At 45.2% G+C, this 26,134-nt stretch overlaps 3 protein-coding genes across 6 annotated transcripts in view; 1 reads left to right on the top strand and 2 right to left on the bottom strand.

Moving 5' to 3' along the window:
- Positions 1 to 600: 600 nt before the first annotated feature.
- Positions 601 to 7,127, top strand: trmt61b (tRNA methyltransferase 61B). The gene is made up of 7 exons (XM_042333167.1): positions 601 to 1,254; positions 3,447 to 3,549; positions 4,116 to 4,306; positions 4,742 to 4,833; positions 5,348 to 5,565; positions 6,062 to 6,142; positions 6,954 to 7,127. The coding sequence occupies exons 1-7, from the start codon at positions 601 to 603 to the stop codon at positions 7,025 to 7,027; spliced, it is 1,413 nt and encodes a 470-aa protein (XP_042189101.1). The 3' UTR covers positions 7,028 to 7,127.
- A 943-nt stretch (positions 7,128 to 8,070) lies between these two features.
- On the bottom strand, positions 8,071 to 20,265 carry spdya (speedy/RINGO cell cycle regulator family member A). 4 transcript variants are annotated; one of them, XM_042332647.1, is made up of 10 exons: positions 20,169 to 20,265; positions 17,769 to 17,890; positions 16,902 to 17,051; positions 15,573 to 15,807; positions 14,404 to 14,462; positions 14,184 to 14,269; positions 11,756 to 11,927; positions 10,348 to 10,621; positions 8,620 to 8,726; positions 8,257 to 8,323 (listed from the first exon to the last, which is right to left on the bottom strand). In XM_042332647.1, exons 3-9 carry the CDS (start codon positions 16,902 to 16,904, stop codon positions 8,638 to 8,640), a joined length of 918 nt encoding a protein of 305 aa, XP_042188581.1. In that variant the 5' UTR covers positions 16,905 to 17,051; positions 17,769 to 17,890; positions 20,169 to 20,265; the 3' UTR covers positions 8,257 to 8,323; positions 8,620 to 8,637.
- Positions 20,266 to 25,631: 5,366 nt separating this feature from the next.
- ppp1cb (protein phosphatase 1, catalytic subunit, beta isozyme) overlaps positions 25,632 to 26,134 on the bottom strand; it is a 40,557-nt gene continuing 40,054 nt past the window's right edge. The window contains 1 exon segment of the mRNA NM_001292508.1: positions 25,632 to 26,088. Coding sequence (NP_001279437.1) covers positions 25,984 to 26,088 — 105 coding nt within the window. The 3' untranslated portion in view covers positions 25,632 to 25,983.

The following is a 26,134-nucleotide window of genomic DNA, read 5'->3' as shown; positions in this document are numbered from 1 at the left end:
GGGTAGGGTGTGTGTGGGGGGGTGGGGGTGTGTGTGGGGGGGTGGGGGGTCGGGGTGTGTGTGGGGGGGGTAGGGTGTGTGTGGGGGGGTGTGGGGGTCGGGGGTGTGTGTGGGGGGTAGGGTGTGTGTGGGGGGGGGGGTCGGGGGTGTGTGTGGGGGGGGGGGTGTGTGTGGGGGGGGGGTCGGGGGGTGTGGGGGATGGGGTCGGGGGTGTGGGGGGGGGGTCGGGGGTGTGTGTGGGGGGGGGGGTCGGGGGTGGTGTGTGGGGGGGGGTCGGGGGTGTGGGGGATGGGGTCGGGGTGTGGGGGGGGGGGTTCCTGTCCAGTCTGACCACATGGCCTGTGGGTGGGTTGAGTGAGTGAGTGAGTGAGTGAGTGGTCAGTGTCGAGGAGGAGCTATAGAGAGAGAGAGAAACGCTTCCTATTGAGTGGCAAAGGAAGAGAGAGGGAGTCTGTGTCTCTCTCTCTCTCTCTCTCTGTGTCTCTCTGTCTGTGTGGGTGTGTGACCCGCGTGGGTCTGACTTACAGACACACACCCACACGGCCCTGTGACAGTAACCGGTCGCCGTCTCCGCCTCTCTCCCTCTCTGTGTGGGACCACATGTCGCCGCCGCTCCGTCTCTCCGCTCCGCTCGGCCGAGCCGCCGAGTGGCTGTGGGCGGCGGCTCGGCCCGGCCTCCCCCCGGGCCTCTCCCGGGGCCTCCCGCCGGGCCTCCCCCCGGGCCTCCCCCCGGGCCTCTCCCGGGGCCTCCCCCCGGGCCTCTCCCGGGGCCTCCCCCCGGGCCTCTCCCGGGGCCTCCCGCTGGGCCTCCCCCCGGGTCCGAGGGCCCAAAGGCACCTGGTGTCAGCCTCAGCCGCCGCCGCCCCTCCTCCCGCCTCAGGAGGGGGTCGGAGCGGCCCAGCGGGCGGGGGAGCGGGAGACCCGGAGGGGGTCGGGGCCGAGGGCCCGGGGCCGGGGCCGGAGCCGGGGGGAGGGGGGGGTCGGGCCGCGGAGGCGCCCCTCAGGCCCGGAGACCTGGTCCTGGCGGAGTACCGGAGAGGGCGGCGCCGCTCGGGGTTTCAGAAGATGTTCACTCTGACCGGAGAGGGGCGGCTGCAGAGCGACCGCGGGGCCATCCCGCACCGGGACATCGCGGGGCAGCGGCCCGGACAGGAGCTCCGGACCTCGGCGGGAGTGCCGCTGCTGCTGAGGAGAGCGTCTCTGGAGGAGTTTGTGCTGCGGATGAGACGAGGTCCAGCGATTTCCTATCCCAAGGTTTCCATCGGCTTCCGAGAGCCCCTTCGTCCTGACTCGGAGAGGCCTCCCCCCAGAGGGCCCGAGAGGGCCGGGGTCTGGCCCCCAGCCCTGTCCTGCCCCCCTGCCCCCGCCCCCCAGCCCCTGCCCTGCCCCCTGCCCCCGCCCCCCAGCCCCTGCCCTGCCCTGTCCTGCCCCCTGCCCCGCCCCCCGCCCCTGCCCTGCCCCCTGCCCCCGCCCCCCAGCCCCTGCCCTGCCCCCTGCCCCCTGCCCCCCCCCAGCCCCTGCCCCTGCCCCCCTGCCCCGCCCCCAGCCCCTGCCCCTGCCCCCCTGCCCCTGCCCCCTGCCCCTGCCCCCTGCCCCCTGCCATGTCCTGTCCTACCCCTGTCCTGCTGTCCTGCCCCCCTGCCCTGTCCTGCTGTCCTGCCCCTGTCCTGCCCCCCCGCCCTGCCCCCCTGCCCCCGCCCTGTCCTGCTGTCCTGCTCCTGCCTGTCCTGCCCCCTGCCCCCGCCCTGTCCTGCTGCCCTGCCCCCTGCCCCTGCCCTGTCCTGCTGTCCTGCCCCCCTGCCCCCGCCCTGTCTGCTGCCCTGCCCCCTGCCCCCGCCCTGTCCCCGCAGCCGACTGGACCCTCGCCCTCACGCCCGCCCGCTCCCTCCACCCGCTCAGCCCCCGCCCGCCTCTGCCCCACGTTCCGACGACGACGACGACAACAAGATTGCATTTATAGAGCGCCTTTCACATCGGGAGGATGTCCCGAGGCGCTGGACTGTTGGGTCGGGACCCGAGCATTGGTGGGGGAAATGGTGAGGGGGAGGGGGGGAGTGAGGAGGGGGGAAATGGTCAGGGGGAGGGGAGGGGGGGAGTGAGGAGGGGGGAAATGGTCGAGGGGGAGGGGAGGGAAGGGAGGGAGCGAGGAGGGGGAAGAGAGTCGAGAGGGAGCTGAAGGCTCGGTCAAAGAGAAAGGCCTTGAGACCGGCCTTGAAGGAGGAAAGGGAGGAAGCGGCGAAGGCACTGGGGATAGAGTTCCAGAGCCTCGGGGCTGAGAGGCTGAAGGCCCGACCACCGATGGTAGGGCGGTTGGGGCGGAGGACATGGAGCAGACTAGAGCCAGAGGAACGGAGGGTACGGGCAGGTAGGTAGGGGGATAGTAGGTCAGAGAGGTAGGAGGGAGCGAGGCCGTGAATGGCCTTGTAGGTGAGGATGAGGATCTTGAATTCGATCCTCTGGGGGATGGGGAGCCAGTGGAGGGGAGCGAGGGTGGGAGGGATGGGGTCACGGAGCCTGGGGCGGGACAGGACACGAGCTGCAGAGTTCCACCCCGCTCGCCTCACCATCGGCAGGAGGGCGGTCAGGCCTTTCTGCCCCTCTGGAACTCCTTCGCTTTGCCCCTCACCCCTCCCTTGCCTCCTTCAAGGCCCGACTCAAGACCTGTTATTTTTTTTCCCCCCTCTGCCTTCGGTCATCCCACCACATGCCTTGCCCTCCACCCCTCGATTCCAACACCCTACTCGGGTGCAAAGCCTTGGCTGTCCAGGGCCTTGGGACGTCCTCCCTAAGTGAAAAGCGTTATACAAATGCAATTTTTTGTTGTTGTTGTTGCTAATCTGCTCTTAAGGATTTTGTTTACACTCACAAAAATGGTGCGGCGAGATCATAATAATCATTGCATTTGATAAGCGGCAATAATCTTTACATTTAACGTACCTCTGTGCCTGTAATGCCAAACCTCTCAGAGCTCTTCACAGATAATTGTGGTCAAGTGTAGCGCAAACAGGCAGCCGACTTGCACATTGCAGGGTCCCACAAACGGCCAAGTCGTAAATGATCAATTTATCCGATAAGATTGTTGCTCAGGACACCAGGAAGAAACCACCTCTCTTTTCAAATAGTTTCACAGTATGTTTAACAGCCACGTGAAGACAGGTGGGACTTTGGTTTGAAGTCCAGTCCAAAGGACGGCACCTCAAATAATCCGGCATTTACTCAGTATTGAGCTGAAATGCCAGCCTAAACCGTTAATTCAAAATGCCAATGTGGAGGTAAAACCTGTGATGGGAACGAGCAGATTGGGAGTCAACCTGTGCAGTAATTGGAAAGTATGCAATCCTGTGCATGGGTCGCTAGTCTCCAAAAATGAGCATATACATGACAAGGCAGGATAGCGCTCAGTGAGAATTCTCATTATTTGTCTTTCTTTTCCCTTCCTCCTCCAGGATGCTAACACGATGCTGATGATGATGGACGTGAATCATGGAGACTGTGTTTTGGAGGCTGGGTCAGGAAGTGGAGCAATGACACTATTTCTATCCAGGGCAGGTAACTTTTAATGCCATATGTTGGATGGTCCCAATGGCAATCTGGTGAGATTGAATACCAAACAATCCTGATGGGGAAACGAACCAATATGTTTCATCTTGTGTGGGCTTGGCCACAGTTACTAACGTTTTGTTAAAAGATTTTAGGACACTGTTTGAAATGAGAAGGTGGTTCCTCCCAGTGTCCAGGAAAATTGATCATTCACTTCAATATTGTTTGTGGGACCTCCTGTGTGCAAATTTGTGTGCCACGGTTGCCCTACAATTAATTAACCGGTGAAATGCTTTGAGATGTTTTGAAATCAAATGCAAGGATTATTCTATAAAGAGAAAAACAGAGTTTAAAAGCGGGTTTACACTTCAATCCACGACTGTTTGTGGGACGCTGCTGTGCGCAATTGGCTGCCGCGTTTCGCCCACAAATATACAGTCAATTCACTTTACAGTCTATTCTGTGAAGCGCTTTGAGACGTCCAGAAGACGTGAAAAGCACTATATGAAATGCAAGGATTATTATTATTATTTGTTCATTCAGTAATTCCATTTCTCCAATTGCTCCATTAATAGTTGGGACTTCCGGGAGAGTGTACAGTTTTGAAATCAGGGAGGATCATCACTCTAATGCCAAAAAGAATTACCGGCGCTGGAGGAAAGCTTGGGAAGTGTCTCACGAGGAAGAATGGCCAAACAATGTCAACTTCATCAACAAAGATATTGCGTCCGCCACTGAGGACCTCCAAGGAAAGCTGTTTGATGCTGTGAGTCGCCTATTTTTTTACTAAAACTCTTGTTACTGAATCTAAGGTGTTCATTTGTTTCACTCCCATTCCGATTTCTTGGATTTATCAACATTCGGAAAACAAGTCATTGATTTCTATTTTGGGCAGTGTTTGAACCAAGTTTAAGGAGGCAAGAACAGGTGATACGTAAATGTATAAATAACCCATTTGCTGCTTTTGAGTGTTGCTGATATTTTTGCCTGCAATCATTTTTGTTGTAAGAATTAACAAGCAAATTATCTCAACTGGAGAAGCAGTCGGGGAGCTACATTCGGGCACAGCACCACCTGGGTTAGGGAGAGGGAAAATCAACAGTGGGATAGTTGAGGGTAACAGCCAGTATCCGAGTATACATTCAGGTAAAATGATTTTTATACCTAACATTCTATTTCTTAATTTTCTTATCTTTTGTAGATAGCTCTCGATATGATAAACCCTCAGCTTGCATTGCCTGCTACCTGCTCACACCTCAAGCAAGGACATATCTGTGCTGTGTATCTAGCAAAGTAAGTGTCAATGCAGGTTAGACCCATCTTGTGTCATCCCTTGGTGGTAGCTTTCAAGTACCTCTTTATATGCAGTCAATAATAATAATATTTTCATTGATATAGCGTCTTCCACATCAATAGGACATTGAATGCGCTTCACAGGATTTACTGTAAAGTGTAGTGACTATATATTCTGCAGACAATATGTACGCAGCAAAGTCCCACAAAGAGCCACAGAGTCAGTAACCAACTTAATATGAGGGATTGTTGACCAGGACACCGGGAGAAACACCCTTAATTTTTCAAATAGTTCAATGGGAATATTAAGGTGCAACATAAATATAAAATTGTTGTTGTCGATTTTAAGATTAGGGTTAAAGTATTATGCCTGAAGCAAGAATGAACATTTGTCTCTATCAAAGAGTGCTAAGATTTTGGAATGCAATGCCCCAGAAAGCCACAGATGAGAAGATGATTTGAGGGATTCAAGAAAGAGATAAAGAGAGACTCTTATCCTCTACCTTGTTTGCAGTATTACACAGGTCATTGATTTGTTGGAGGGGGTGCGTAGCTGCCAGTTGCCGTTGGTGTGCGAGAGAATCATTGAGGTGATTCAAAGGGAATGGCTCGTGTCGCCAGCTAAACGGAAGGATGGCACCACGGCACCTAGAGTGCAACCACAAAAGGACCAGATTGTCGAGTTTGAGGAGCACAGAGAAGAAAGCGATGTCGTCACGTCAGAAGATGAAGGTAACACACTGTGCTTTTAGTCATAAGAACATAAGAATTTGCTAGGCAAAAGAAGACCAAGGTGCATCTAGTTCGCCTTCTACCATGCTGGCAGTCACTTTACTATATATTGTAGTCCTTTTGTGTCATCTTAACAAGATTGACCATTTCAACTCTTATTTACATATCAAAATAGGAATTATTGGTTTCCTAAATATCCTTGAAAGTGAATACGTTTACCCACTCTGATCCCATTCTTCAAAAATACCCTTCAGTATTGTTTTTCAAGAAGTCGCTTTTAAAATAATTCTGGGACTCTGCCCGAACAATGGTGTGTGACATTGAAACCGCCAACTGCGCACAGATTTTTTTTCTCCAACTACGATTTCATTACTGACTCTTCTCCAAACAAACAGAATGCAACTTACCTTGTAAAACTTATATAGAGTTCAGGCAAATCATCTGTGAAACTGAATATCAATGGTACAATTTTTGAAACAATCTACAATATATACAGGTGACGGAGAAGAGGAGAACAAACCTTTTTGTGCAATTCCTTACATTGCCAGACCCCATCACGAGCAATTTGCTCACACGGGTGAGTTCGTTATTTTTCTATTTGCATCTCTTCTTACATAATTTCGCTGGGATAAATGGGATTCCACAAGTAACTTCCACATCAAGCCCAAATCTGGCCTCACACATTGACAGGAGAGGCTATTGAACATAGATGAGGATGCTTCACACTCACTTTATCACCATCCAGTAGCCCCTGCGGTAAAGTACATGCATGTGGATGTTGGGTGAGAATAGGATTGGGCGTGTTTATTTTCCTCTCCCATCATGATCGAACAGTTTAAGGCCCTACACACGAAGCTTTTTGAATAATTAACTTCCACCTGAACTGGCAGAGGGACCTCTGAAGGATGTCACCCCATGGCAATGCAGTTCACCGCCACCAATGCATATGGGCAAGGGCTCAAGGCAGGTTTTACTGCAGATTGGTGTAGCTGACTAATTCGCTTCCTGTGTTCAAATGAAAAATGGCCAACTTCTGGTTCATCAGGTCACTGGCAACATTTCCTGCTTTCTGTGAATGCGCAAAGCAAGTGACATTGTCGGTGACCCAATGCACTGGAACTTGACCATTATTTTAGCACAGAAAACTNAAAACACTCAACCAGGGTCATTAGCAGGGTCCGCGCATGTGCAGTGACCAAAGTTCACCGTGTAGTGTTGTTAAGTGAATTCATGCTACAGTGAAGTGGGTTGAACACGGTTGCACTGGAACACTTCAATTGCAGAGATCGGTCGGACTGAGCCTTAATATTATCATTCAAAAAAAATTCTAATTCAGATTGTTTTCCTCGTCCTTTTGATTCATTGAGGTTTTCACCCTCTCTTTACAGCGTTCCTTGTCAAATTGAGGAAGTTCAAACCTGCACCCCCGTTCTCCACTCTGGACAGCAATACGAAGTGCTAGGACTTCAACATTTAGCCTGATGATGGAATGTGCTGCTCTGTGTACTGTAATGTTTATAATCTATGTATTGATCCAAACTGCAGTAAACCAATTGGAGTAATTTTGTACTTATTTATTAATATAATTTGTACTGCTACATTTTTACATTTTCTTTTTAAAATGAGGGAGGACAGAAGATAACAAGCATAAAAGCAATAAGCAAATAAACAGTGTATAAGTTGAGCAACCTTGTATCTCACCCATAAATAACTGTCTGTTAGCAGATAACCTGCAGTTGCAGTAAAATAAATAAAATCAAGCAGTCAGTTGGTAAAAGACCTTAAATGGCAACTGCCCTACAAAAAATACTCATTAAGATATATAAAACCTAAATCCAGGCTGTTTGGTTTAATATAACATCCACTCTGTGCAATTCACCAATACAGTAGAATATTTTGCCTTTATGGTCCATTCAACACGGCAATCTATTGTGGGAACAATTATATGGCAGTAAGTAAATCACCAAAATATTCAAACCACATCACAATCAAAAGATTTCAAAGTACATTGCAAAGTTATAATACTTGTATCACCCGAATTCCAAGATTAGAGTCCTGAAAGTGCCTCTATGAAAATTTATGTTTTTATGGATTTAAAGGGGAGGGGGGAAGGCTGAACATACACACATTCAAACTCTCTCACAATATAAAAGGACAGAAAATAGACATATTTTACTTGTACCTAGAAAGCCTTAATTTCTACATTGCTCTGGACCAGCTTCCTGTATTCTGAGGCTACTCTACTGACAATGAAGAACTGTGTGCATCCAGGAGTGGCTTCCTTAAGTTTAAATGGGGCTGACAAAGCTGGGGATTGAAAAATATCTGCACTGAGTTTAAAGGAGATAGTCCAGTCTAAGAGTTGGTCAAGAACCACAGTACCGTTCTGAGGTAAAAAATAAGGATACTATTCGATCTATAACAAGATATATTTTAGACAGAAAATATATTCCTAAGACTTTCTTAGTAACCTGTTCCAGTTGTCCTGGTGTTTTGTGTGAGAATTTAGCTCTGAATCCATTTTTATAGCAGCAGTTTTATTCCTTCAAGTGGGATGTTTATACTGGAGCCTCACTTCCTGTTTATTGAGAAATTTTCTTCAGTCAGTCACTGCATGCACCTGTACCTGTTCAATGTGTGACAGTAAAATTAAGGCATTGAATTTTCTAGCGGCTAGCCTCAAAATAATTTGGTAAAGCTGATAGACACGGATTGGTAATTCTGTGTCACCGGTAAGGGGCTCTGGACACACAAAACCCTGAAATGAAAACATAGCAACACAAAAGTAAATTGTAGAGAAAATTTACTAACTTCTACATTTTGTAAGTAGTAGTTGGTACATTTATATCATAACAATTCTGTGTGTTCAGATAACATGCTTTACCTAATGCTTACTCGTCCATAATGTCCCTTGAACCCTTGTAATTAACTGAAAGGCATCAGGAACCCTCCCCAATTTAATATTTCCACCATATTGGCAATAAAACTGAATTTTTCTCTCAAACTGAGAATTTCTTTATTCCTTAAAATATGCTTCTGGTGACACAAACCTACATTTGCCGCAAGACATTGTCACTCCTCGTTTCCTATAAACCAGTCCATGGACCTGTCTTTTATCGCAAGGCAGTACTTTGCTCCACCGTTTTTAAAGGATTGATGCTCTAAAAGAAATAACTTGAATTTTTATAGGGCATACAACATTGACATGTCTCAAAAATGCTTAACAGTGATTCCTACCAAGTGTAGTAACTTGTAGGCAAACACAGCAGCCATTTTACACAAAGAAATGCAATGGATGAAATGGCTAATTTATTTGCAAGACTGTTGGGCAGAATAGGAGATCCTCACTTCTCTTTTCAAATAATATCATGGGATCTTTAATATCCATGTGACAAATAGGCAGATACAATCTCATTTTAACATCTTGTCCGAAGGATGACACCTCCGATAATTCAGTGCAGTTTAGCAACGGACTGTCAGCCAACACTATGAGCTCAAATCCTATCTTGATTTTCAGTCATCTTCATTGGCATAGTAAGAGTCTGCTTACATTCGTCAGACTAGTCAGATTCGATGTGCTCTTTCACTACAATAAAGATTTAATTGTCAATATTCCAAGTAATTTTTAAATGCCTGCTAACTCTTACTCTGTAAACAGATCATTAAAATGCGTTGTAAAATTTTAGAATTTATTCTTTAACCTCCACAATGATTAATTTATCACAATAAATTTAAGCTCTAAGTGGTACTTCTGCACAGGCTGCCAAAGAGATGTGCTGGAGTAGTCTAGTGTAGCTCGTCCACTGGTCATATTTTTGGGGCTGAATCTTGTTGTCAAAGCCAACAGATACACGTGTAAGAGAAAAAACATTTCCTATTTGAGGCACTTGGTGGCATCAAACACACTTAGTTGTGCATAATAGTCAGGTGTGGTATAAATCACTTTCTCATTTTACAGAAACCTCAACCTCAGAAGAGCATTCTAACCAGTGGGAACTTGCCACCCATTCCCAAGGGCTCACTGAGTGAAACTGCCAAATGGCCTTATCCATGGAGAGCCAAGCAAAAGCTGTCCATGCTCACCTCGGGATTCCTACACTAGTCATATAAGAATCTTTCATCCTGGCCTGGATTTGAACCAGGTCGCAGAGGTGAGAAAGCAGTGTTCTAAGCAACTATACTATTCAGCTGCTTCTCTCACTCCAACTCTGATTCCTTTTTTAACAATTCCCCTTCGTCTCTGTGGAGAAGTGTTACCTTCCTGGTAATGCGCACCAAGAACATCGTGCCATATGGGTATTTTCCAACCTACAGAATAATCCTTGCATTTGATGTAGCACCTTATTACGTCTTTGAGAAATCTCAAAGCACTTCACAGAATATACTGTTAAGTGTAGTCACTGTATATTTTATAGGCGAAACGAGGCAGCCAATTGGGCACAGCAGTGTCTCACAAACAGTCGTGGATTGAAGTGACCAATTTATTATTTTTTTGAAGGTATTACCCCCAGAAAAGCGATCCGCCAATCAAATGACAAAAGGGTTCCTACTTACTGCTAAGTAAACAGAGGCACGTGGAGTAAGAAAACATTTCAACCTGCCGGGAATCAAACCCAGGTCTCTCGCTGTATCCACTGAACTACAGGACTCCACAGTTCTAAACTTGAGAATGCCACTCTTATAGAAATAGTTAATTTGATATAAATATGAACTAATAATGTTCTATTCTCACAACGTGATGATGCTTCAAACTCGAAGAGGGCAAAAAGAGAGGATTCTTACCAGCTGATGAATAGCAAGTATCAGGCTCCATGCCATCTAAGTGCTCATCAAGGTCATTCCTACATAAATCCTTTTGGCTTTCACAGGAAGAGGAAGATGAGGGGTACATGCCAAGGAATTCTTCTTTCTGTCCACAGAGTGAACAATGAAACGGTGTGTCACATGGGCCCCGGGGTAATTTCACGTCATTTCTTGCATACCTTCTGATGGCTCCACTGTGATGCACCGGTCTTCCTCGTTGCCAGATGTAATGAGTTGGAGCAATTGCCATAACCTACCAAAAGGATATTTCATGTACAGCAGGTACTGATGTGAATGGGGACACAACTTAACTTGCATACAATTTCACCACAAATAGACAAATGGTTTACATTTGAAATTCATCATCGAAGCAACTGTTCTTCTAAGCACAAGTACAAGCCACTTGTGATTTTTTTAAATTAGAAACTAACACTGTAACCTCTCTTACCAAGGATACCAAACATGTTAATATTATTGCAAATTATCTGTTGCAACAAACCTTCCCTCTGGTCCTTTACAGCTTCAGTTTAACTAGTACAGGACCAAACTGATAACAATTGATTTGTCAATTCCTATGAAATTTGGTTGTGACATGCCAGTTGCTGCTGAGAGTGAGACAAAAATTGAAAAAAATCCTTGCATTTGGTACAGCGTCTTTCACGTCGAGAGCTTCACAGGATTTACTGTAGTGACTTTATATTGGTGGGCGAACACGGCAGCCAATTTGCATACAGCAATGTCCCATACAGCCATGAAGTGAATGACCAATGTTTTTTATTTGGGGGTTTGTTGGCCAGGAAATCAGAAAAAAACTCCCTTCTCTTATCTAATAGTGCCATGGGATTCTTAATGTCAATCTGACAGGCAGACATGACCTCAGCACCTCCAACAACGCAAAACGTCCCCAGCACTGCTTTGGAGTGTCAGCTTAGACAATAAGTTCAAGTCTCGACTTGGGGCTTGAACCACAACCTTTTGACTCAAGAGGCAAGAGTGCTACCACCGAGCCAAGCTGACTTGTGATGGGGGGCATCACACTCCTCTCTGATCAACCCGAAACATTGACTCATTTCCTTTCTCCATCAATGCTGCCTGACTTGCTGAGTGTTCCCAGCGACTTCTGTTTTTGTTTTTAAAACTGTTGTATGTTACATTTTCTCAGAATTTGGCATCTTTATATCAAACTACAAATTCTTGGATCGTCCTACAAATCCCACAAACGGTTGTAGTCAGAAAAGAACTGGACAGGTCACTTTTCCCAAATGACTTAGAATTAGAATTAGAGAAGGGGATCTGTCATAGATGCATTTCAGAGCGTGAGTTTATATGAGGCAGGCACAGAAAATGACGCAGGGCTCATCTATTACTGTGCTGCGGCCATTCTTACCTCCTCACAGCAGCGCTTGCTAACAGCTGCTCGGTAGTTGATTCTTGCCCAAAGCTGATCTCTTTGCTTTAAGAAATCTGGATACACTTTCTTCCACTGCTTTCCAAGAGCCCATGGAAAGATTTCATACTTGTATTCCTCTTCATCTTCTTCCATGGTATTCGCTAAATATCTGAGAAACAGGGATCACATTTCCTAGAATGTCACATTAGAAATTATTTCACTGCTGCATCCCATTCCCAGTTAGATAGCTCCATTGCTGCAGACTTCTCAACACACTACAGCTAATTATCCTACAAAGTGTGAGAATGAGCCATGGCTTTGGTGGGATACTTAACTATATTAACAATATAAACAAAGAAATACAAGTGACAATACAGTTTTTAACCAAATGGATTCTAAAATGTGGCCTGAGAACATGATCCAGAAACATTTGTAAAAAAATTTCACTGATGGTTATTTACATAATTAAGGACACTTATACGAGAATGGTATAGTCTATTGTCCATTAGCCCAATCTGTATTTTAGACTCCAATATATAAATAATGAGTCATTATTAAATTCCCACATGAATCCAGCATCCCATCAATTAGCTTTTTAACATGGCATAATAGTAATAATAATCCTTACATTTGATATAGTGCCTTATCACATCTTCGAGACGTCTCAAAGAACTTTTTTATATACATATAAAAATTATAAGGTAGATTCCGCTACAATTCATTAACCATAGAGAAATGTTCATTTAATTTTGAAATGTAATACTGTCTGCCCATTTTGTGGTCAAACATAAAAGCAGATATGTTAGCTTTAATACATCAAATCATATAAAAGTTACAGCACAGAGGAAGCCATTCAGCCTATCATATCTCTTCTGATGTAGCTCCCCCACTGGTGCAATCTTTTCTCTTCCTAAATATCTCAATCAATTTCCCCACCTCAGTTTTATCTGTTCAAAACAGAAAGGCCTTTGGGCGCCCAATCTTTCCAAACATAACCAATGCAAGATTATTAAGCAATTTAAAATGGTTTCAAAGCAAAGGGAGATGGATGCTCAACAGTAGAATGATTCTGCATGTTAAGAATAATTCATAATAAAGTTCCAGTTATTAGTGTAGTTACTCAAATCTATTTTAAAACATTTATGTTGAGTTGCAACACTAGTCAGCTGAGCCACAAGGTGGCATGCCTCAGTTCTGTACAGGGGTCACAAAACAATTCTTTGTGGGGTCACAAAACCAGAGAGAATTCTAAAGATGGATGACTGGAATCAAATCATCTAAACATAGCTGGGAGCCGTCGTACAGAAACAGTATGACAAATCAGTGATCTGCCTTCAGAGAACAATGGTAAAATTGGCATTGGGAAAACAATATCAGATGCTTGATTGGGGAAATATTAAAAAAGCATTGGAAATATTAATTTTAATGGAGAAAATAGGTAAAATGCTCAATTTTTCCAAAATGGGTTTCACTCAAAACTATAAGCCATAAAACGTGGAATGTATAATTTAAAAAATTAAAATGTGATTTATTAAAAGAAATAAGCACAGGCCATGCAGGGTGTGACAGCATAATGTGGCATGAGATGGGACAAAAGTTCATTGTGGAAATAAGAGAATGCAAATGAACTACAATCTGGTACAGAAAAAACAGATCAACTTTTGTTCTTTTGTGTAGCTGTAACATTTTAATCTTCAAGGATGATTAAACTACGGACTTCCTATTTAAGAGGCAAATTTATGATCTAGTAACTTTATTCAAATCCAAAAGAATCCTGTTTTGTGCAAGTGCCGTAATGGCTTCATACAAGAAATGATTTTATTTATTGTAGAAAGTAAAAACTTTTATTTTTTATCGTGTCTTATAACATCAAAGATTGACGATGTTTGTAAGAAACGCATTTAATTTGTAGGTCCGACAAACAACCATGAGGTGAATATCCAATTTATCTGGAGAATTGTTGGTCAGGACACTGGGAGCAATTCCCTCTTTTTGAACAGTTTCATTTCTAGTTTATTTATAGACTAGTTATAATTAGCTTATAAAATTGTTTATAGCATCTTTAACATCTACCTGGAGAACAGGTAGAAGAGACCTCAGTTTAACGTATCACATGAAGGATAGTACCTCCAACAAGATCGATGTGATCTTAAGTCTTGATGAAGGGAGAGGGCTATTATATGACACCAGCTGAAACCCAATTCTACTTTGTTCTTTGGGAAAGGTTGTGGAGAAAATATAATTAGAGATCATATATCAAAGGATCTGAATGGAAGTGAAAGCTAAATAATAGTTTATTTATTTTTACTGATCTTATTGTTTATTATTTATATTTGATTACTTATTTATAAATATGTACTTATATTTAAGGTTATAAGCGAATGGATTAGAAACACAAAATACCTACTACAGCAGTTATACTTACAAAGCAACAAAGAAGTTCATTCTGGTTTGATCACTTATTTGAAATCCAGCTCTCTTGAAATAAACAAAGGTCATGGCCAACAGATACTAGGAAAAATATAAAGAGAACTACATTAGAAACCCCAAAATTAAATGGAAGCTTCAAAATGGTGTGAAGGGCACTAAACAAGATGTTGTTACTGTATTCTTACTTCAAGGTTGAGAAAAATGCAAAGATGTACCTTGTCAGAGACCTTGCAGCAGCAATCCATCCACAGGAAATCTTGTATTAAGTCATCATCTGTGAAGCAGTACATTGCAAATCATAAATCTTTGTCATCAATTTTTAAAAAAGTCTAAAACAAACCCTCAACCGTTACGTTCCAAATATTTTAAAATCTTTTCTAAATATATTGAAGCCCATATCAAGACCTTGCTCTTCCACTGCGACTTCGGTCATCTTCCCACCCCTTGCCCTCCACCCCTTGATTCAAACCCCCAACGCAGGTGCAATACATTTACTGTCCAGTTGGCGTGAAAGGTGTTCTATAAATGCAATTTGTTGTTGTTTATTTTTTGAACAAATTAGGGAGTCAATTCCTGAACCTTGATCCTCCTGGTTTCATATGGACAGTAATTCCCTTCACATAATATTTATATGACATTGAACCTGCCTGTCAATCGAACTGTTTGTGTCATATTCAGTTAGGGAGGAACATAGCCTTAATTCCCCAACATCACAAAAATCTCATCCCTGACTAAGTGGGGCTCATGGCTCATTTATTTCTATATATTTTAAAAATCAACACGGATTATTTGTCACATTGTTGTAATTTTCTTACAAACAATGTTCCTTTAAAAAGACTGGGACCTTTTTGGAAATTGATCTTTCGCTGCATTGATTTTCATATTTCCATGGGAACAGTGATTATTGCCCTTTTGACCGCGATACAAAGGTTCAATGACAAGTACTTCAACAACATTATGATTATCTTTAACCTTTTTCACCTTTCCAAGATGAGAAATAATAATAATAATAATAATCCTTGCATTTGATATAGTGCTTTTCACGTCGGGAGGACGTCCCAAAGCGCTTCACAGAACACACTGTAAAGTGAATTGACTGTATATTTGTGGGCGAACGCGGCAGCCAATTGCGCACAGCAATGTCCCACAAACAGTCGTAGATTGAAAATGACCAATTTATTATTGTTTTTGGTTTTGGAGGGATTATTATTAAACGTGTGGAGTAAGGTTTCGCCCTGTCTGGAATTGAACTCAGGTCTCTCACTTGCAAAGCGAGTGCTCTAACCAGTGAGCTACAGGACTCCACAAATAGTATTACCTGAATATTTTCGATATTATTGCCTACCCCACCCAGTTGTTTTTTCCATTTTACTATACCACTTACCGAACAACTTGAAGAAAGCAGCCATTTCTTGGCGTTGAATGATGAGACAGGGTCCCCTTGCATGCTTGGGCTTTGAAATCACATTAGTATTCTTTCCACGCATTTTCTGTATACACGGCTGCTGCTTCAATTTTGTCACTTTTTTTTGTTGGTTTAATCTTGATCCTCCTGGTTTCATATGGACAGTAATTGAAGGAGGAGTCTGACAGCAGAGTTGGTTGTTCCTCATAATGTTCTTTTTAAAAAAAAGCAACAAAACAGTATCATAATAATAATAATCCTTGCATTTGATATAGTGCTTTTCATGTCTTCTAGACGTATCAAAGCGCTTCACATAATATACTGTAAAAGCAAACTGACTGTATATTTGTGGGCGAAATGCAGCAGCTAAATGCGCACAGCAATGTCCCACAAGCAGTCATGTTTTGAGTGACCAAATTATTATTTTTTTGTCTTGAGGGATTATTACCAGGCATGTAGAGTAAGGAAACTTGCCCAAGGTTTCACCCTGCTGGCAATCGAACCCAGGTCTCTCGCTTGTGAGGCGAGCGCTCTATCCACTGAGCTACAGGTTTTATCATAAGCGATAAATGCCTCTAAATTTTTCTCTATTTGACACTGCTCAGAGATTGTCAAATAACATGGTAGATGAAAATGTTGGTGTAAATAACCTATTATCTGTATATTGACAGTTCAGTTTCCAGGGGTTCATCATCTCAGGAGTTTAGGTTGGGTGAATTCTATTAGTCTTAGCTACTAGATGAAGCAATATTGAAGAAAATCATTGGGTAGACTGGATGTTTATTTTACTATATAGACTATTCCTACTTCAGTACTGATCACTATTCAAGCTTGGCCTACAGCACTCCAAAAATACTCTATTCCCAGGTCAGCAATGAAGGAACCATTCAATCTATGGTAAAGTATATCTGATGTCTTCACATTCTCATCCACAGTGATTGCATCCCTCACTGGTTACCCTATGTCGATGTCACAAAACTAAGAAATAGTTGCTGACTCCAATTTGTTGGAGCAGATCTTAAACAAGACCTAAAATAGCCATATATCGACCTTAAACCCACAAGTTTCAAAATCCATAAATATTGGTCTCATCAATATGTGAAATGTCTTTTTTAATCTCTGGGAACTGTAAGCTGTACAGGTGTCTTTGGTAGGATCATTCCTTGTCAAGGGTAATTCGAATATAAGCTACGTAAATATCTTCTGATCTGCAATATTAAGTAGTATCTAAAGCTTCAAAGAGTATTGCAAACTCACTAGCTCAAATATTGGGCTGTCCTCATGCATTTGTTTCTGAAGTACGTTTACCATATCTAGTAGGGGAATGATCACGGGAGGCCTTTAGGAGGTTCTTTGTAGATATAGTCTCCGTCTCTTTTTTTTCTTTAGATGCAGTCACTTTCACCTAAATGAGGGCACTGTGTCACTGGAGCCAGCATATTTTTTTAACTGAAACACCTTGAGAAATAATGAAATTCAGAAAATTGTTATATCCATCTGAACAGACTCGGTTTAATTGTCTCATCTAAAGGACAGCATCTACAGCAAGACAAGATAGCAGATCTTCAGTATGATGGATCTACCGCAAGAGTCTTAAACTCAGTGATTGAACACATTAAATTGTAGGACAAGTGTGTGGCAGTTCAATTTCTCATGTCAGCTCCCCAAATAATAAAGACATTATTATTATTATAAGACATCGCATGAGCATGTGTGTATTTGTGGTTAATAATACCAAAATTCCATAAAGCCCTTGTTTGAATGCTGGAGATGCAGGGATGATGAATATTCTAACGTTTCTGGTTGAATACCTTTGAGGATGTCTCTGGAATATCTATGTAAAACATTCCCACAGAAGATAATAATAATCCTTGCATTTGCCTTAGCATGTTAGATGAGTTAAAGTACATGATGGCACAGATTCTGCATTGTCTGTGGAAGTTGCTGGCTAATGGGCCAAATGACCTTTCCTAATTTAGTGTAGTTACACAGAGCACTGTAAGGCTATCCTTCCTTCCATCCCTCGGACCAGAGGAAGTCCTGCTGAGGTTGACCAACAGTCGGGATAGAGGGAATTTTTGAGTTGGCACAGGGGCTTGAACCAAATGTTGAACGAATGCAAGGGGAGATGATGTGTTAAGACGTTCACAGGCGCAAAAAAAAAATTTGATTTACGTGGAATTAACATTGTATTGATGGAAAAACGATGCACATCTGATACCGCCCATGTTTCATGTGCAAATCCGGTGTAATTCAGGCCAGGAGGAGGTGAGTGGCAGGAAGCTCCGATTCCCCGGCTGGGGAGGGAAGAGAGAAAAGAGTATGTGTTCAAATGACCAGAAGCTTTGCACCCCACCCCCCCAACCACCCAACTCTCTCTGCCGTTCCCCCCCCCCCCCACCACCCAACTCTCTCTGCCCTCTCTCCCCCCCCACCACCACCACCCAACTCTCTCTGCCCTCTCCCCCCCACCACCCAACTCTCTCTGCCCTCTCCCCCCCTCCCCCACCACCCAACTCTCTCTGCCCTCTCTCCCCCCCCACCACCACCCAACTCTCTCTGCCCCTCCCCCACCACCCAACTCTCTCTGCCCTCTCCCCCCCCACCACCCAACTCTCTCTGCCCCCTCCCCCACCACCCAACTCTCTCTGCCGTTCCCCCCCCCACCACCACCACCCAACTCTCTCTGCCCTCTCCCCCCCCACCACCCAACTCTCTCTGCCCCCTCCCCCACCACCCAACTCTCTCTGCCGTTCCCCCCCCCACCACCACCACCCAACTCTCTCTGCCCTCTCCCCCCCACCACCCAACTCTCTCTGCCCTCTCCCCCCCCTCCCCCACCACCCAACTCTCTCTGCCCTCTCTCCCCCACACCACCACCCAACTCTCTCTGCCCCCTCCCCCACCACCCAACTCTCTCTGCCCTCTCCCCCCCCTCCCCCACCACCCAACTCTCTCTGCCACCTCCCCCCCCACCACCACCCAACTCTCTCTGCCCTCTCTCCCCCCACACCACCACCCAACTCTCTCTGCCCTCTCCCCCCCACCACCCAACCCTCTCTGCCCTCTCCCCCCCCACCACCCAACTCTCTCTGCCCTCTCTCCCCCCACCACTACCCAACTCTCTCTGCCCCCCCACCACCCAACCCTCTCTCCCCCCCCCCCCCACCACCACCCAACTCTCTCTGCCCTCTCTCCCCCCACCACTACCCAACTCTCTCTGCCCCCCCACCACCCAACCCTCTCTCCCCCCCCCCCACCACCACCACCCAACTCTCTCTGCCCTCTCTCCCCCCCACCACCACCCAACTCTCTCTGCCCCCCCCCCCCACTCCTAGCTCAAGCGATGGGATTCTTACTGAGAAGTTTGCAAATAACTCCCCCCCCCCCCCCCCCGTAAACCAGGTAGTTTTGTAGCTTTCCTCGACGACGGTGGCGACGACCACGTGTCGGTGTCTGCCTTCTCCCCGGGATGGAGTGGGGGTGAGGGGGTGAGGGGGGGGGTCGCACTTCTCCTGAAACCCTACCCACTCGGATCCAATTCGTGCTGAATAAACAGTAACCCGCCCCGCCCCCCCCCCAACGCCAGAAACACGGGGGCCATGTTTGATTTTTTGGACGGAGCGACCTCGGGGGAAAGGGGGGGGGGAGTGAGGGGTGAAGCCCCCGGGGAGAGGGAGGTGAGGGCTGTTTGTAGAGGAGGTTGAGGTGAGGGTTGGGGGGGGGGGGGAGGTCTGTCAGGGGACCTACCTGTCACAGCGTCGAGGTCTTTGACTACCACGTTTCCCTTTGCAGCGTGAGCTTATAGTAGGCCGGAGGGGAGGGGAGGGGGGTGTGTGTGTGTGGGGGGGTGTGTGTGAAGGGGTGTGGGGGTGAGGGTGTGTGTGTGAGGATGAGGGCGATGGGTGTGTGTGTGGGGGGGTGTGAGGGGGATGGGTGTGTGTGGGGTTGGGTGTGAGGGGGTGAGGGGGTGTGTGTGAGGGGGTGTGAGGGTGAGGGGGGTGGGTGTGAGGGGGGTGAGGTGGGATGGGGGTGTGTGAGGGGGATGGGTGTGTGTGGGGTTGGGTGTGAGGTGTGTGAGGGGGTGTGTGAGGGGGTGTGAGGGTGTGGGGGGTGGGTGTGAGGGGGGTGAGGTGGGATGGGGGTGTGTGAGGGGGATGGGTGTGTGTGTGGGGTGTGAGGGGGTGAGGTGGGATGGGGGTGTGTGTGTGAGGGTGTGAGGATGTGGGGGTGAGGGGGTGTGGTGGGATGGGGGTGTGTGAGGGGGATGGGTGTGTGTGTGGGGTGTGAGGGGGTGAGGTGGGATGGGGGTGTGTGTGTGAGGGTGTGAGGATGTGGGGGTGAGGGGGGTGAGGTGGGATGGGGGTGTGTGAGGGGATGGGGGTGTGTGGGGGCTGGGTGTGTGTGTGTGAGGGTGTGTGTGGGGGTGTGAGGGGGGGGTGTGAGGGGGGTGTGGTGGGATGGGGGTGTGTGAGGGGGATGGGGGTGTGTGGGGGATGGGGGTGTGTGTGTGAGGGTGTGTGTGAGGGTGGGATGGGGGTGTGTGAGGGGGACGGACGGGGACGTCAAACTCACCAAAGTGCAGCCGTTATGTGACACGTGGCGAGCGAATGAGCGGCCCCTGAGGCCGCGGTGATGGGGGGAAACCTGCGGACGCCAATGCAGACCACACAGACAGAGGGATGGATAGACCCGCGAGCTCCGAGCCTCGCGCCGGGGGGGGGGGGGGGCAGTGCAGCAGCACGCGAGGGGGGGCGGGGCGGGGCAGCACGCGGGGGGGGGGGCGGGGCAGCACGCGGGGGGGGGGCGGGGCAGCACGCGGGGGGGGGGGGCGGGGCAGCACGCGGGGGGGGGGGCGGGGCAGCACGCGGGGGGGGGGGGGGGGCGGGGCAGCTCTCGCGCGAGGCGGTGTGTGGAGGGGGAGAGGGGGCGGAGCGACATTTTCCCTCGAATTCAAACCGCGCAAACCAACGGTCGGCGCGAGGCTCGTTACCCGTCACTGTTACTCGCGCCATCGCCCCCCCCTCCCCCCTTCCCCCCCCCCACCACCAGCCGTCGCCGCCGCCATCTCCAGGTGTTGTCCGTCAGTCCGGCGCGGTTGTGGTAGCGACTCTCTCTCTGAGTGACCCAATTATTATTATTATTATTATTTTTATATTTGTTGTATTACTAATTTTTTTTAAAAAAGATATATATTATTTATTACCCCTCCTCCCCCCCCTCAGTCCACCCCCCAATTAAAAAAAAATATGAAGCCATTTTAACTTCACGGCTGTTTGTGGGACATCGCTGTGCGCAAACCGACTGCCACGTTTCGCTCACCGGACACTTACTCGTTGGCTGGTTATTCCTATGGGATTTCCCCCCTCCCCTCCCCTCCTCCCTCCCTCCCTCCCCACCCCCTCGCCTTGTTTCGTGCTTCGACCCAACCGGATCCGATGGGTTCGACGCCGCGTATTTCTCGCTCTGCCGGTGTCTGTTCGGGAATACTTTGAACTCCTCGGTCGTTTCGCACCCACTGAAAACGAGGAAACTGGTAAAAAGTTGCACTCCGCCTCCACCTCCGCCGCGTCACCCACCCACCCACCGTGCTTCAGGCCAAGGGCGGGAGGGAGTCGAGCCCCGTGTCCTGTCCGGCAGGGCTGCCACTGGTCTGTGCCCCCCCCACCACCCGCCAAAAAAAAAACATTATTGCATTAGAAATGCAGTATTTCGCACCACATTAATGCGAGCGAAGCTCTACATCGTCGCCGCACAGTCTTAACGTGCTGTTGAAGTCAGTGAACACCACCGATTAAGGGCATCGAACTCGGCACATTGCCGGCTTGCCTGGCGCGACAAACCGACTCGTCTGATCGGTTACGTTTCTACCTAATAGTAATCCCTCCAAAAAAAAACAATAAGAAAAATTGGGTCATTTTCAACCCACGACTGTCTGCGGGACATCGCTGCAGTGCGCAATTGGCTGCCGCGTTCGCCCACAAATACACAGTCAATTCACTTTACAGTATATTCTGTGAAGCGCTTTGGGACGTCTCGAAGACGTGAAAAGCGCTATATCAAATGCATGGATTATTATTATTTATTATTATAGTGCTCTTCAGCTCCTTTATCTGTATGTCTGAGTAGCAAGCAGAAATTGACCAGAGCAGCCAACCTTAAAATATACCCGATGAGGAATAATTTGGAGGCATGTGTACAAATTATGGTGGCAGATTTTTGCAGTTTGCAGCTTTTGTTGATGACAAGTTTAGCATATAGACACTGATACAGAAATGGCATTAACACAAGTTCTCTTCACACAGAAATAACTTATTTTCCAGATGGAAAGTACAGTATTTTATTGATTTTCACCCACAAAATATAGTCAATTCACTGTACAGTATATTCTGTGAAGCGATAAGGTGCTATATCAAATCCAATGATTATTATTTTAAAATGAGAAAACTTTTTATGAATTCAATAAGGAAATGATGCTCAATATTACAAAATTCCCAAGAATTTGCATGGTTTTGTAAAATACTATTTTAAATGCTACGTCTACCAACAAGATAGTCTAAAGCTGACTAGGATGAAACAGCAGTAAAGAGAAGGAAAACTTTACTTCAAGTAACTGGCCTCCCATCTCCTAGTGGATCAAAGATCCTTAACCTCACCTTCAAATCCACACTCTACCTCTGCAAATTCTTGCAACCCTACCCACTCCAACACTCCCCTCAGTCAACACAGTCCCACGTCCAATCTGCCCCATCGGTAGATAACTTTTAGCCAAATTTCCCCCCTACTTTCTAGAACTCCATCCCACTTCCTTTAACTCCTCCCTTCCTCCCCCTTTTTAAAACTCACCTTATGTCTTTAACCACATGCATTTTGAATTTATTTCCATCCTTTTTGAAAATAGTTGCTTTGCTTTTATGTACATACAAATAAATCAATTAGTACAAACTTTCTAGGAAATGTTCTGTGTTCAAATCAACAGGGAATTCAGTAGAAGAGTTCTATTTACTACTACACTGTTACTTATGCAGGTATTTTAGTATTTAAAAATATTTCTGAAACCCAAATAAAAAGCATTGATAATTTAAAGCTACCAGTACATTTCAAACTAAGCAGCTTTCAAACTCATCAGTTAAGACAGTAAATAATGTCTTCTGCCTCCATTCTCATTCAGTTAATTAGTGCTCCAAGTTAAAGATGTACCAGACAACAGAAGAAAGAGACTGACAAAGTGCACACTGAGTTTTTACAAATTTATTCAAAGATGACAACAACCATGAAATGGATCATGAAAATTTGTATTCTGCTTTTTTGGCTGTGAACAAAGTTTTTTTTAAAAGCTGTGCAACAATTGTTTGATAAAGCTAAACTCTGAAGGGAAAGATGTGTAACCATTAATTAGAAGAGTTTTTGACATCAGTGAAGGCAAACAGAAAGGCCCTTTTAAAGGATAACTGAGTTAAATTTAAAAACAGAACATTGATACGCTACAGTTGCTAAAGAAACACACAGACAAGACTCCCATCAGCTGTGTTGCACACTGAATGCTGTATATAAACATTTAATGCAGCACATTATTTTATTTGCCACTTCTCATCTACTAAATCTCTTCCAATAACAAGCTTCTCTTTCTAGACATAGGAACCGGCTGCAGCTCAACAACATATGCAGCTATTGCTTTTAATAGGTTTGCCCAGGTGATCATTTATTTCCAATATCTTCATAAATGAGCGAATCTCAAACAGAACTTGGCAGCTATAAAAATCTGGTACAGGCTCTTATGTGGAATATCTATTTACTAATTTTACTCAGAAGCACAGGTCTTCCTCCTTTTGCTTGCATGTTCGATCACCCCAACTTAAATCGCCATTGTAGAGAAAGGTATGCAGAGAATTTTATTTGGCAAGTAAACTTGTGAACAATTTAACCATGGATTGAACATTTCATGAATACAAATAGGTTAGAGAACATGCAGGCTAAGACAGTAAATAGTTATTTACAAATGTATATAATGCCCACTCACAAAAATGCTTCCCTTTTTCCATCGTGCAATTGGGAAAAAAATTGCCATTTTCCCAGATGACACCATTTCCCCTATGAAGCTGGCAGAGGTACAGGGATGTAAAAATGTATCGTACTAGAGGAGGTTGGTAGTGTCAAAACTTAACAGTGGGAAGGAATGCCAAAGCGTGAGGATTAACCACAGAAGCGTCACTCTGCAGCTCATCCTAACATTGTCATTTACCAGGAGCGGTGCAACGTGGGACACCACCACACAAAATTGCACTGTTAAAGACATGGGAAGCTGTATTCTGTGCCTCTCTTTCACTACCCATTAAAATTGTTGATCCAGGATTATGTAAAGAAGTTATTGTGAAATTCTGAGTTTTCTTAAAAAATAAATAAGATGGGACTTCTTATGCACCCCCAAATACTCTGCAAGGATAAAGTATGAATAGGTAATATGAGGAAAAAAAAGAAGTCAACATCAATATGATACCAGATATAAGACTATTGAAAATAGTAGATAGGGGCATCGTTAACAAAACTTGAACAGAATAAATTATTTTAGATTTCATTATTAACTAATCAACATAAATAAGGGGGAAAACCTGAAAGACTGCGTACTTCAAATATTGCCTTTTTAATATCACAGATCCAATCTTAAGAATATTGAGAAGCAAAATCATGAAAATAAGGGTTTTTTGATAGATCATTAACATTATGTTTAAAGGAAACCCTTAAGACTGTATAGAGCAATCCAAATTCACAGATCTCTCAAACTACAACAAGCAGAAATACCCTTCACCTTCATTCAAAAAATGGTGCAGATCATCGGGACTGGGATGAAGGGCTTCAAAAAGGTAATCTAACCTTTTGAAGTCCTTGGTTAATATCTATTGATTCAAACATCTGCAAGATTATAGGCCACACACACTTCAGTTATTGACCTAGTGCTGAGGCCCTAAAATGATCAAAAAAATACTGATGCCACAAATGCATGCAACCCTAAAGAAAACCATAATAAATCTATCTTTTAAGTGTTTATCTTCAGCTGGAACAATCTTTTAGCATATGGAAGCTTCCTCTGGCTTTGACTCTTTCAAAAGCTTTTATTAATTTATCATGTTTGCTGCTCTGAAGTTGCATGTAAAAGTTGCTTCAAAAGTGGAATACTGCAGATATGAAATCCTGTTGTTCATAAACACAGGGGAAAAAAGATACTATAGAAGCTCCAATACAAATTGCAGCAATCTCTTCAAACATACATTTGATTGGGATGATGTCAAAGGCTATGTATAACCTCTGATGCTATAGGAATCCACCCAACCTAATTTTCTGCAATCTTGACTCAGTGGTAATACTATTCCATCCTCTCTATACACTACAACCAGCTAGGAATGCACCATGCACAGTAATGTGCAATTAAAATCCATTGCAAGCATTGAAAGTTCACCCCAACTGGCATTAACTTTGAATGAAGATTTCCAATGTTAATTTTAAACCTGACCAAATCTATTCAAAACAGACTACTGTAAACAGCTAAATTGAAATCCTTGCTCTCTTACTGTACGGGTTGCCTGAATGCAAGTTTAATTCAATTCCATCCTGTGCATGCAAGAATTTTGGGGTAAAAGAGCAATATATATTTTGGGTGCACCATAATTAATTTTCATTATAACCTTAATACAACCTAATCCCAAATGCTATCTTTACTAGCCAGACATGCTTTATACACCTGTATTTTAGGGACTGTGTGAAAGTGAAATAAATGTGTACAATAGCGAGCAAGCCCTAAAGGAACAAACTAAAGAAGCTAATGAAAAATGTCTGACTGATATGAACATCAAACGATAATATCACAGTCTTAACACTTATAATGGTATTGGAAACTGGAGGAGCTTTAGAGATCACAAATAAAGTTTCCTGAAAAGCTACTACAGCACTAATACACTGCCTCTCATTACCAGACTCCTTTCAGATTGTAAAAACAATTGTGTGTATGCAGCTTGCATAAATAACCAGGTCACAAGGAGCAGTGAAATTCAGTTGTTTTAAAGTTTAAAGATTTCACCAGAGAACGTCCAATGGTTGACAAACAGCCTTTATCCTCATCTTACTTGAACCCGAACCTTCATCCCTGTCCAGTCGCAAATATTTTTAAAATGTGCTGGTTACGGTATCACACTGATTTACATTACAATATGCCACACCTGTGTATTTACTGGAAAACTTTGAAAGACTTATTTAATTTTTTTTACAAGCATTGAGGCTTAAAGACAGTAGCAGATGGTTGTACAGTTCTTACAGGTTACACACTTTAGTATATGAACTGGTATACTGGTAGCTTTCTCTGTGTATAAATGAAAGGTGGCTGCATGGTCGTGGATATTCACCTCTTCTTGGGTGCGTTTGCCATGCGAGGTGGTGTAACAGGGCGGCCGGAGTTCAGCCCGCCATACTGGTACTTTGCTTTCTTTTCAGAAGGCTTTAGGATCTGAAACAGAAAAATAAAGCAGACACCAAATCAAATCATTGGGTAA

The sequence above is a fragment of the Callorhinchus milii genome, unplaced genomic scaffold, assembly GCF_018977255.1.
Source record: "Callorhinchus milii isolate IMCB2004 unplaced genomic scaffold, IMCB_Cmil_1.0 Scaffold3, whole genome shotgun sequence".
NCBI lineage: Eukaryota > Metazoa > Chordata > Chondrichthyes > Chimaeriformes > Callorhinchidae > Callorhinchus > Callorhinchus milii.
The sequence above is the reverse complement of the archived record's forward strand: the minus strand, read 5'-3'. Positions and strand labels throughout refer to the sequence as shown.